Source organism: Aythya ferina, assembly GCF_964211825.1.
Source record: "Aythya ferina genome assembly, chromosome: 11".
In the NCBI taxonomy this organism is placed as follows: domain Eukaryota; kingdom Metazoa; phylum Chordata; class Aves; order Anseriformes; family Anatidae; genus Aythya; species Aythya ferina.
The window spans coordinates 1,877,157-1,890,260 of NC_140307.1; the positions used below are offsets into that span (position 1 = coordinate 1,877,157).

Genomic DNA, 13,104 nt, shown 5'->3' on the forward strand with positions numbered 1-13,104 from the left:
CTTTCCTCTCACACTGACTTCATCTGGTTTCTTTAACATTTGTTTTTCTATAAAGAGGGAAATCCCTGACATCTGAAGGAAGGCATATCACATTTGAACACAAACTAGGTATTTATAGCATCTTCCAGGCCAATCCTCTTTCAGTCCACTTCCCAAAAAGCCATACATACATTCCAAATGTCAACCACATTACCAGTAATTGTATGTGCTGAAATGTATTGTGTCAATAGGCTTATGTTTGATGTAGACAAACAAACCCACACTCCCTTCCGCCATCTGTATAACTGGTGAGAGACTGCAAGTCATCCCTCTTTTAGAATCCCACGTACGCTCTACGGCTGAAAACATACAGAGAAACCAGGATATTTGCATGCAGTATTTGCATTAATTAGGTTCTGCATGTCTATCTTTATGCAAGTGCCACATATTTGCATATCCCTCTTGTAAAGCACCAGCCCTTCTAACCAAAGACATGTTTTTGTTTTTCAAGCAAAAGTTTTAGGAATTAAGCGTCTAATTCAGTAGTTCTTACTCACAAACACTGGCACAACTCAGATCAACAGGATGCCTTAAACAGTTACCCACAGAAAGACAAGACCCACATATTTAGTTTTAATGTGCTGATATAGGTTATCATGAAGTCTAAGGCTGCTCAGTCTAAATCTTGTTTAATGCCTCTTGTTTTCTTGGAAATATGAGAGAACCCAGACTTTCAACATTCTTTGGGATATACTCACTAAATGATAAACCCATTTAAAAACAAATCTGCTAGTGGTCATTTCATATACACTTAATCAGACATTTCAGCACATAGAGTGAACAGCCAAGTAATCAGAAAAATGCCTCTTCAGAAGGTGCCAGCTACTTGCCCAATTTTCATGTGCATAAAGATGCATGAATGCAGTACAATGCAAAATATCATTGTTAGGTGTGTCTCCACTGTTTCAGACTCACCAGAAGCTACAAAACATACTGTCCTGTGCTTTACATGAGATGGCAGGCTACATTTGCACTCCTTCAAGGATAAAATAACTCACCACCATCTGATTTTCAGTGCTTCAGAGAAAAGCTTTAGAAGTCTCTGGTATGACCTAGAAATCTACAAATGGCAAAAGATGACTTACCTGCATCCATGCTGGGGTTCATCTGGTGGTCACTAGTTTCTCCATCCTCACTCAAATAGCCTGGAGGGGGTGTCTCTAGAATCATAAAATGATCATACTGTCATCACAACTGGATGAAAAGTCTGGATTTTAGACACCAAATATGTTTACTTTGTCATTCACAACAAAGTAAGTTGTTGTGTTTTTTTTTTAAATTAATTTTCTTCCTTGAGCTTCTGAGAGTAGGAGCTGCCACAATCAGGGTAATAGGCATAGTACGCTTGTGAATAACAAAGAAGGGAAAAAACAAAATCAGGATTTTCAGTCCCATAAAACTTTAAGCCGTGTCGACAGTTTTCTGTCCAGATATTTTTCCTTTCCTGGTGTGCAGCTGCATAGTTTGCCCATGCAAATAAGGTGTAAATTGCTTGTAAAAAAAAGATGCATAAATAGAAGAGCTCAATTCCATCAGAAATTTACTGAGTTTTACTCAAATTAGAACGGCTGAATTTCATTCAAATCTGAACTTGTTAAGGGAACATTCAGCTTTAGATTCCACAATAAACTGACTACGTACTACCACAGGGAAGAGGTGAGTTTAAAGAAAACAGAACTATAAACAGCACTCCCGTGTGTCTACATTTACAGCTTTCATCTGCTTTCATTTAGGTTCCCACTTCTTAGCTTCATAGCAATGACAGAAACAAAGACTTTCTACTCATCCAGCTTAGCGTACACAGACACGATTCACTGTGCAACATGACCCTTTTCCCTCCGCTCCCTGGATGGAAGATATACGGTACCTGGAATGTAGTTGCTCTGTGGCTCGATACCTGCTGGGAAGTTAGTGTTCTCTGGAATAGAGTGACTGTAATCGTCTAACGGCGGGAACTCAGCTGGGATCTCCGTGTGCCGAGGCACCAGCACTGGAGGTAACACTGCACAAATGGAAAGGAAAAAATAGAGAGAACATTAGCAGCTTTAAAATAAAATGACTGAAACCCTAGAAAATGAAGAGAAACCAGTTTGGAGTAACACCCTTAAACACATGCAACACTGAAGTCGCTAATTAAGGGACACAATTTGATACTTGCTTCTGAAATAACAGCAGCAGTTAAAGATGCTATTCTTAACGTATCTCAGCTGGGGATGGGATACGTGCTTAGCTGAACACACCTACTCTGTCTGCCCCTTGCAAGGCAAAGAAACAGGTCTTCTTGAAAAACCATTTGAAGGAAGTTATATCACCTGATTCAAAATGAAGAAATTTCATGTAAAATAAAAACAGCGAGGTAGGATTAGCATAAACATCCAGACTGGTTCTGCAGATTTGTACTGACATGCAGCAAAACTATCTGCAGTTCCAGATGAAAGTCTCTTTCAGAGGCAGAAGGAGAGTTCAGAACAGGAAGTTCAGATGTGTTGGGAGCTATTCTTAGATCTACTTCAACTTAACAGTAAGGTTTTATCCTTAATTTAAAACCAACAATACCAACGGTTAGGGATGCACAACACTGCCGTAGTTCGTACCTGTACCTCCTATGTGTGAGCTGGTTTTTGAGCACACAATGACACATTAGGAAGCTGGCAGCTACACAACCTGCTCGACTTGGCTTTTATCGATTTTAAATGATATTTTCCCCCTGAGTGCAGATTCATAAATTATTCTGCTGCATACAGTAAGAGATTATCATCAATAATAGATACATTTAGGTTTTAAAAACCTACGCCTGCTGCTTTATTCAATTTAGAAATGCACTTATAAATCCCTTATGCTGCTACCGAGAAGCTGAGGTTTCCACACGCAGGGGCAGCAGTACCTGGGGTTTCCACTCTTTGGTAATGGTAAGGATTCACGCAGACTTCATCCTTCTTCATGTTAAAGGCGTACTCGCACATCTCCATGGCCCGCAGCTCATGGTGGCTATGAAGGTCTGGCCACCGCCACAGCCGGCAGTAGATCACATGCGGAAGGCCTTTCCGGTGAGACACCTGCAGCCGGCCATCTAACGACCTGCAGGCAGAACAAAAAATTGATTACAATGTAGGCTGGCGTTAATACACCTCACAGTGACCACAGACAGCCCAGAAAAAGCCAAATGTGAAGGCTGCCCAGCCAACTCCGTGCCCTGACACCATCCCCAAAGGCGCTAGGCCTCAAAACCGGCCGAGGCTGCAAGGAGGCCGTCTGCTCCCGGCCTTCATGCCAGGGAGCGTGTCTCTGAAAATGGCAAAACCATCTATTTTGTGTAACAGCCTCGCCCCAGATTTATTAACTTTCTGAAAAAAGCTACACCCAGTCAGAACACACGACTTCAGTGGTACTCCTGAAGCCTTTGTGCGTGTCCTAGCAAAGCGGCCGTTTGCACGGCTCTCCACATTTTAGTCTTAAAATAGGCGCTCATGAAACCGGACTTCTAGAACACAGAGACAGGAATTTCAATTGCGACACAATTATCCACAAATCACATAAGTACCTTTTATTTAAATGGTGTTCACAAACATTACAAACAAATGAGGTTTCCACTTTCATTTTCCAAAGTGCAGCTTGAAAGCAAAATAAAGATTTTTTTTCAGCATTGCTTGCTTTTGTTTTTACGTTTAGCCCATGTCTCCTCCAACTCATTTTTCACCTAATCCTGTCCTCAACCCAGAATAGCCTGTTCCTAACAGGCCTTCCTGGGAAGCAGGACAAGCGGCTTCAAATCCTCCCCAGGAGAGGCAAGAGTTGGAGCAGGGTCTCCTCCATCCTCAATGAGGGCTCCACTCCCTAAGCCACTGAATTGCCCCCAGGCAGTTTCTTTGAAGTCTAACCCTTCACTTCCCTTGCTTTTCTTAATGATTGAAACGAAACACTTTGGGGTTTTGGTGAAATGGATTTATTTATTTTTTTTTTTGATCAAGGAAAGAAAAAAAAGAAAATTTTATTTTTTCTCGGAATTATTTCCCTTGGTTCTTTGTGTTGGCTGCCAATCTAGAAAAGCAAAACAAACGCAAACCAAAACACACAAACAATTATTCAAACAGTGGTTGTGCTAGTCTTGGCTGCCCTAGGAGATGTTTCCCAAAAGCTTCTCTGGCAGAGCCTGGCGACACGCACACCTCTTGTACACACTGCTACAGCAACGGGGAAAGCAAAGCACACCCGAGTCAACCTCCACCTGGTGTAGGGGAGCAGGGAAGCACATCACACAGCTGGACACGTATCGGATACAAGGGGTCTACACCATCACCGAGGGACCTGGGGGTCCAGGTTTCAAAACACCTAAGACCTCCAAGTCTTAGAAACATGCACAACATCCACAGCTACTATTTATAACACATCAATTTATTAACGCATTGATCTGGTGTATTTTCCAAGCTCCTTCTGAGAACTACAAAGCAGAAAGCAAGCTTTCCACGTGAGACTCAAAAGGACGGCAGCAATGTCTAGAACTGATCTTGAGTGGAAGTGGGGATCCTGGTACTGATCTCAGGGAGGGCAACACTTGACCTACGCAACCCCTGTATCTGTTAGAGTGAAAAAAATTCAATATACATATTATAAAATACACACATACGCACTGAAAGAGCAAGAATCTCTAAAGAAAAAAGAGTTTAGGTCAGAAAGCTGAAGCAAGGAACACACCAAGACTTTTTTTCTGCTCCTCCTTCAATCGTCTTTGCCCACTTGGAAGGACGCCTTACCTCCTAGTGAGGGTAAAAGAGAGAAGAGAAGACTTGGAGAGATTATTCAAAGTGTTCTGCAGGAGGCACGACCGTGGCAAGGTTTCTTACTGTTGCCAGTCACCATCGGCAGCACGTTACAGATGGATGTCCCAGAAGCACAGGGAGGGCCTAACAGAGAGTGTGTGACTTACCGAGATTACTGGCAAGGACAGCCCTCTGCCTGCATTTCCCAGGAGAGAAGAATCTCCTTCCACCTACAGCAAACTTCCCAGCCAGCTGGGAGGCAAAGCGCACTTCTTCCCATTGCTCCAGGGTTCTCGGCAAAAGCTATCAGGTCTTACAGGAGACGAGCCAGTACATCTACATGCCTGACTCACTCTCTGGAAGCCATGCAAGAACACATGGACATCTCCACGCACTTTCCAAGCAGTTACCAAAACCCCATGAAGATGGCATCACGCCTTGATGCTTCCTCACGGGTCCTCTGAACTCCTGCACTCACTGTGCTGCTGGGATGCAAGTTGTACCTAAATCAACCATGCCAGGAAGGAGACATGCAGTAATATGGCAAACCTGGACATCATGGCTGCTACAGGGACTGAATTTGTGGCATTTTGCCCCCAGGAGGCAGTGGCCCTTGCTGCCCAGCCAGGTTAACGGAGCAGTTCTGATAACAAAGATCTCGCAGGAGACAGCAGCTAGAGACACCAGGCCACTGTTGTCTGTGCAGCCCCCAAATGCTGAATAGCTCCACAGTGGCTATCTAACCAAAACCAGCCTAAAATAGCTCTCAGTTGTTGGTATCACAGCTACTCACTGCCGTCAGCAGACTGCAGGCTGCAGAGAACACGTTGGGCTTGCTATCTGCCACTGCTCACAGCAGAAGAGATGGACTTCTTCATGATCTTATCTAAAAGGACTTTTAAAATGACAGAGCCATATGTTTTATTTTCCAACACAACAACCTCCCCCTTCTCCCCTCTCCCCCCAATAGGAAGATAAGGTAAAAGAAATGACATTCCCCCAAAGCCCTGGAGGCTAATTACATTCTTAGGATTGTGAAACCTCTCCTCAGCCTCACTGTTAAGAGACTCGGGACAAAACAACATCTTCTTGGGAAGGACGTGGCTGAGCGACAGGGCAGCTTTATCTCCTGTTGTCCTGCCTCAGCCCTCGAGGAGTATTTTTTCCAAATGATTTTGTGGCTGAGATGGGACACAAGATTAGATAGGCAAACACTGCTCTACTCCAGGCAGCTTTTTGCCCGAGGTAATTAGACAGCACTCTAATTACCACAATCAATTGCCACGTCTTTATTAGCTGGATGAATGCTCATTCCTGGGTGCAAACACTTGATGGGAGCACAAGAACTGGCTGAAGCACCCAAGTCATCGGACTTAGAAATTATTTAAGCTGCAGTCTCAAGGATGGCAGAGCTAGGAATGGGCCTGGCACTGCTGAGTGAGAGGCCTTCCTCCTGCCCCAGGCCTTCCCTGGCTGCAGCAGTTCCTGAAGGAACTTGATGAATGCCCAAAACCCGTGTCAGATGAGCTCGTGTATGCTGTTGTTAATGTGTACCAAAGCTCAGGATGTATTTGACTGCTTCTCAAGCCTGCAACCCTCAGGGACGACCCACACACGTGTCTGTCTCTCACATCCATGTGCAGAACAATCAGATAATAAAAAACTCCTTACAACACAGCCTTCAGCCTGTCGCAGTCGTGTTCTGAAGCACAGTCTGATCCTGAATCAGAGTATTCCCAAAACCAGCTGACAGCTCAGCACATCCAGGCTTCATCAACATTTACCGAATCTAATTGCCAAACTCTCTATCAGGTTACAGAACTGTTCCTTCCTCCTACCTTTCTTTTAACCAGCCTGTGCTGAACAGATCTCCATGTACAACTGACTTGATATATTTATTATTCCATACCACATAACAGGATTTCTTCTAAACATAACAAAGCTTCTCTGCCCAAAAATTCAGTGCAGGAAGGTTTTCCAAAGCAGCACCACTTATTCTGGTGGGGCAGTGTCTCTCTCTCTTCCCAGTCAAATGCAGCTGAACACATTCGTGTCTCCATGCTGCACTGTGGGATTAAATAGCAAAGGCTGGGAAGAAGTCTTCTTTTCACAGCACTGATGTTCAGACCCCAGTGGGTGATGCAGACTCCCACTGCCACCTTGTTAACTAGCACGTATCCTGAGCTTGCAGGGTACGAGTGAGAAAATATTGTGATCTACAAGCCTGTAGTTATCATTGCCTGCAAATGTGGGAGTGTGTTAGCCTAAGGCTTGAGGGCTACATTGTTGGAGAATCATAGAATGGCTTGGGTTGGAGGGGACCTTAAAGACCTGGCTGCTCACTCAACACAGTGTGTTCACACAGGACCAAGAAGCACCCAGGAGAGAGGTTACTCCCCAGCTAGGCCAGCGATAGCCAGAGATGAAAAATAATGAGTAAGGAAAAGAGACCAAGGCCCCAGGAATGCAGTCAGGTAATTTAGCTGCTTGCACAACAGCACGAGGCATGGTCAGGACAACGTTGCAGTAGCCACGAGAAGCAAACACGAAGCCCCTCAGGCTGAACACCTTCAGGATTGATCCATCCATACATGTACATGCTGGTACATTTGCTAGGGAAGTTTAACACGTGGAGCTGCTACCCCAAACTGTCCAGACTACTGCTGCTGAAAGAACAAAGGGCAACAGTGACTCTTAATAGCAAAAACAGAGAAGGGAAGAAAAAAGAATGACAAAAACACTGAAGTATTATTTTTTTAAAACAATCCTCTGTAACTGTTTGAAAAAGAGTGAGGAGTAAATAGGAGAACATTACATTGCATAACAGGAATTTGATTTCTAGGCCTGATTACAGTGTTTCTTTTTTCTTTTCTTTCGTCTTTTTTTAAACCCTGATTTAATTTGTAAGATCCTGAATCAGAAAAGAAATAAAAACACAACGCTTATTTTCCTCATTGGGCATTTTGCAGATATCTTCCCTCCAGAGAGGTAATAAAACTCTTCCTGGTACTCCTTCTCCTTTAAAAGTAAAGCTAAAAGCACTGGAATGCAGTAGCACAAATCATGCAAAGTGATGTAAGCAATAAGATACTGGAGGTTATTTCTGTCAAGGCTGAAATCTCCAGAAGTACTCTGGTAGATCAGAGGTCCATCCCACTGCTTCCCCTCCCTTTCCATGCACGTATATTCACTCCTGCTTGCAAAACCCATCAGTTTTCCATCACCGTCATTAATCTTCCAAGAGAGCAAAATGTCTCAGTGCTCAAGTATCCAGTAACAGCAGTATGTGCAAAAAGGGGTTAAGGAAAAGAGAAAAACAACCAGGAAGACAAAGTCTCAGTTACACATTTCCATGGGGTTCTTATTAAAAACCACGAGCAGAAGCTGTTTTTTAAAACCATGACAAATAAGTTACCAGTATGCTCTAAAATGCACCAGGAATTATGGCCACAGGCTGTGATTTTCTCTTGAGCACAAAACATGATAAGTAGTTCCTTACTGGCCCCGCATCTGGTCTCCACCAGGCAAGCAAGCACTTACTCTTGTAGCAGAACCTGGCTGTTGTGTGCAGAGCACTGAAATATCCACAGGGCTTCACTGAAAAGTTGGATAAAATCGCAACTTTCCCTGAATACTGGCCAAATGAAAAACACTGAATAAAAAAAAAAAAAAAAAAAGACCCATGCAGCACATTTGTAATTCAAAAGCTGAACCCTTGCCATCTCTTTCCCCTCAATTTGCTCAGCATCACTAAATTTTCCAGTTTCTGGTGCAGTTTTAACAATACTGTCATTCAAGCTCAAGAATTAGAAGTAACTGTGCCCAGCTGAGGCTTGCAAGGCACGTTATCACACTGCCATAGAGGAAACTGGTAATACTTTTACTTAGCACGTAAATTGATAGGAGATTAAAAGAATTAACAAGCTTCTAATTAATCTGCAACACGTCTCTGCGGAAAGGATAAGTTTTTACTACCCCAAAGCAAAGAAGTTAAATGATTCTCCCGAAGAAAACAGCAGTTTGCATCAGAGCCCCACCAGGAATAAGGACTTGGTACCCCCTCAGGGCTACCAAAGACCACCGCTGTTTTGTGCTGGCCTCTCATCTGGGCTGCTGATGTTTCCCACTCAAGCCCTCCTTTGGATTTGGAAGCAAACCACATCTCCTCTACCCTTGTGGATGGTGTGTGGGTACTTACAGGTAAGCTCAGGATCACAGCCAGTGGGTGGCACAGCTCCATGCATCTGCTGGCCATCGAGTCTCGAGCACAGCCTGCTCCAGCCTACAGCACCAGGTGAAGATTTGAAAGGTAGAGAGCAAATCCCATTCCTTCTGGGGCCGCATAATTCTTCTACTCTAGGCTCATTTGTTCAGGGCTTGCAAAGTAGCTGACAACACAGAAATTACCAACACGTCCCGTGTGCGCCTTGCTGCCTATTTACATCTCCGTCTTTACCAAGGCTTCACAGACTTCCCCAGCCCCCACTTGAAAGCTGAAGAAATACAGCACGGAGAGTTGATGTCAGGATCAGATTATGACAGCATGAGTCATTTATTAAGATTCCAGTAATGCTAAGCTCTTTAGCAGGTGCCTTGAGACCATATTTTTCAGAGTCTAATTTCAGATTCAGACATAAGTACGTTTTATTGGTTTACCATAAACTGTCCATTGCTGCTCCTTAAAGCCGCCTCCTGCTTGTCCTGTACTCCGCAGCTCTCTTCTCCCAGACGTGTCCACTTCTACTCCATGCTGGCATGCAAATAACAGCTTAGTTTCATTTAGTTTTCTTTAAACCTATGGACAGGTCTTTTTTTCTCACATAATATCATGATCTATTTTTCCTCTGTACCTTTTCATAATCTCTCTGTTGTTTACACCACTTCTGCATATGCCACAGCTACAGGATACTGGCTACTGGCTATCAAAGCCAGTCCCCTTTCTTCTACCTTTAACCACTTTGTAATTATATGCCCTACATCTTTCACCTCCTCCTTTTCCTGATCACCAGTACCACAGAAGACGGATAATTTGGAGACCCAACTGCGCATGCCCTTCACCGCCCTCTGCCCTAAGCTGGCCACAATCAATCCTACTGCTTCATTAAGGCTTGTTTAATCATGAACCCAGTTCTGAAGTTCCCAATATTCATCCAGATATTTCTACCATTTACACCTGTCCGATCACACTTGGACCTGCCAGGTGGATGGCATTTCTCACAAGACACACGCTCCTACTCCTGATGCCTAAAGGAAGGCGACGAACGGGAATTCAAGTGGCAGGACACTGCTCCCAGGACCTGCAGCAGGAATCTCGCAGCCAAAAGTTTTATTTTGGGAAAAAGGTAGTAAAGGTAGTACTGCACTACTACTAGTTCACCTTGAACAGAAATTGGTAGAGAATAAGGGATGCAAGCAGCATCTGAGAACCGAAGTATTTCTGAAGGTAGCGCATCCAAGCCCCTTACCACAGTTATCTTTTGTGGAGCAAAGTTAAATTTTGCATGATTTCCATAACCTCTCTCAATTTAAATCCTTTTTTTTTTTTTTTTTTTTCCTAGGCAGCCCTGGTCCTTTTGTTTATTTCTGCAAACTTTCTTTGCCCAAATCTGTCACACTCATCTAAATTTATTTGAGCTTGAGCCTTGAGGGGACCGGGGGTGGAGGAGACAGACACAGTAAGGAGCTCAGCCTCTCCCGAGGAGCGTGCCTTTTTGGAAACCCATTTATCATACAAGCTCGTCACTGCTTCCCAGAACCCTGCGTCTAACTCCAAACGTGAAATCCAAAAAGCAGCAACACGCTCTCGTCCAACCGAACCAGCAGCTTCCTTTCTCCGAGGAGATTCCAGGCATTCTGACGGCTCTGTGTGTTTCTGTGCTGGGAGGAGTTTGGTGAGGAGAAAAGGGATGGATGGAAATGACAAAGACATTCAGGTTACCTTCCATAATGCAGAAGGTATTCCAAACAAATGTGTTTCAAGAAAGACTGACTAACCAGAGCACATGGAGCTGATAGTAGTCTAGTAACACTCCCCACACACCAAAAAAAAAACAAACAACCAAACAAAAAGCTGCTGCAAAACTCATTTACTGTGTTAGCTTCCACGGCAATCACACTCCTTTACATTTAATAGCTAGCTTCAGCATCCATCTTCTTGATACTCTAAGGAAAAAATCTTTGTAGCTTCACTGAAGCCAAAAGCACTTTGCAAATTAGCATCAGCTGTGGATACAGCCTAAGTAAAACCAGAGCAAAGGACCCATGGAATGAACGTGCTTCTTAATTGCCCAAAGAGAAAAGAAATTAAGGCGCTGCACAGTGTTTAGACAGAAGCCTCACACCGAGAACTGCTGCCCCAAATATACCGGCTGCTAACAAAAGCAAGCATGATTACCATCATGAGTGCTGAAAAATGACACTTTTAAGGCCTTGGACACTCCCTCACAACATACACAATCGCCAGTGCCTCCAAGAGAGGCTTCATATAAATACCAGGAGTCGGAACTGACTGCTCAGATAAATGTTTGTGCATTCTATCAGGCTGGGACAAAGCCAGCATTTCTTATGGAAACATTTTTGGTGGTCCTGGGCAAAGATCGTGTTTACTTTATAGCAGATATAACTAAAAATACTGCACGCCAGCCTCCAATTATCTTGCTTGGAATAGTCTGAGGCTACTTGAGGCTCATTGCTGTTATTTTCTTTATTATATAGTGAAAACGCTGCTGCTTTTCCTGTAATTTGAAAAGCTGCTATTTCAAGGTCTGTGTTTGTACCTCCCCCGCGTGGATAACAAGATCCAGGGTGCAGTTTTCCCGAGTGCCCACCTCCCATTTTCAGAAGCAGCTCAGGTGCTCATCCCACAGATCTATAGGATCCTTGAGTTACGTGGGCCTGTCAAGTCCTTAATGTCATTAATTCTGCCTCTGTATTACATTGCTTTGGAGCCACTTTTTGCACAGCCAGGGCTAAGTGACAGCCCCACAGACACAGGGACGGGGTCCCACAGACGCTCGCCCTCGCCCCTGGACCCTGAGCCCTCCTCGGGGCCGTGCTTTGGGCTCCATCCAACATCAGGGCTGTGTGTGCTCAGGCAGCTCTGCCACGAGGGCCCGCTCGCCTGAAATGAAACGCAGATTGTTTCAAACAAAACAAACCAGGAAAAAAAAAAAAAAAAAACAACAGAAAAACCCTTTAGTCTGGGTTATTTCGCCGTCAGTCTCTGCCGCTGTCCCCAGCCATTAACCACCTCTCTTTTCCAAGCTTTCCCAGCCTCCGACCCACTCGGGCGTCCCGCGAGCTGTTAATGAATCAGTGGCAGATGAATCACTTCCCATGTGCTGCTCGTTTCGTCACACGGAGCCATTCTCACAGCCTTTCCTCTCCGCTCGCACGGACCCGATGACAAAGAGCGACCTCCGCTACCAAAAGCGGGCTGCGAGTTTCCACGAGGAGTTAACAGAAGGTGCGGGCGCCCTGCGAGAGAGGTGAAAAGGGTAGTGGAAGAGGGCTGTGTTAATTTTACAACCCCGACTTCCTTCGTTATGAGTCACCAGCAACGCAGGAGAAATCCAGCTTACAAAAGTAAACCTGCGAGAGTGTGATGTCTTAGGGGAGCGCGGCGGATTTAAGATGGAACGCCTCATTAAAAACCCACAGAAGTTAATATTTTACAGTCTCTCATGTCCGTAATTACGAGGGAAAGTGGAGTCAGGGCTCTGCAAGGGTTCGTGTGTATTTGGGGGGGGCAACTTTGTAAACTTCTCTCTCTCATAATCAGCTTTTACTGCACATCTGAGGAGGGCAGGCAAGAGAGGAGGTGATGTTGTGGGCTCTTGGTTGGTTCCTTTGTTTTATTTTGTGGGACTGCTTCTGTACAAGAAGAGAAGAGCGTTATTTGTACCAAAGAGATGGTACCTAATTTTGTAGCATAGAGATGGAAAAGGCTTCGGCTGAAATATTTGGTTTTTCCCACCAAAAGCACTTAACATCAAAGAAAAAGGCAGCTGTGTTCGTGGCCTACCTGAAAGCTTCCTTTCTTCTAGTAAATCTACAGATCAGCTGAAAGGGTTTTTTTCCGGCTGCCACTCGCAGCTGAAGGGCACAGCAGAGGAGTCGCTCCCTCAGCCCTCCCCTCCGGCCACGATAACCATCTTATTCACGGAAGCCCAATGCTGCGTTCCTAAATTACAGATTATGGTTTAAAAAATGCAAATAAGAAGAAAAAAACAAACAAACCTCAGCGCTTCCCCCATGCTGCAAGGCACGAGGAATTCCCTCGCTCACCAAACCCCATCAGGACACATCG

At 44.5% G+C, this 13,104-nt stretch overlaps 1 protein-coding gene across 1 annotated transcript in view; it reads right to left on the minus strand.

Annotated features, from left to right (window-relative positions):
• The window catches only part of SMAD3 (SMAD family member 3), a 73,156-nt gene that overhangs the window by 18,150 nt on the left and 41,902 nt on the right, over window positions 1–13,104 (minus strand). The window contains exons 2-4 of the mRNA XM_084532832.1: window positions 2,924–3,117; window positions 1,907–2,041; window positions 1,125–1,199 (exon numbers count right to left, since the gene is read on the minus strand). Coding sequence (XP_084388958.1) covers window positions 1,125–1,199; window positions 1,907–2,041; window positions 2,924–3,117 — 404 coding nt within the window. The remainder of the gene's footprint in view (window positions 1–1,124; window positions 1,200–1,906; window positions 2,042–2,923; window positions 3,118–13,104) is intronic.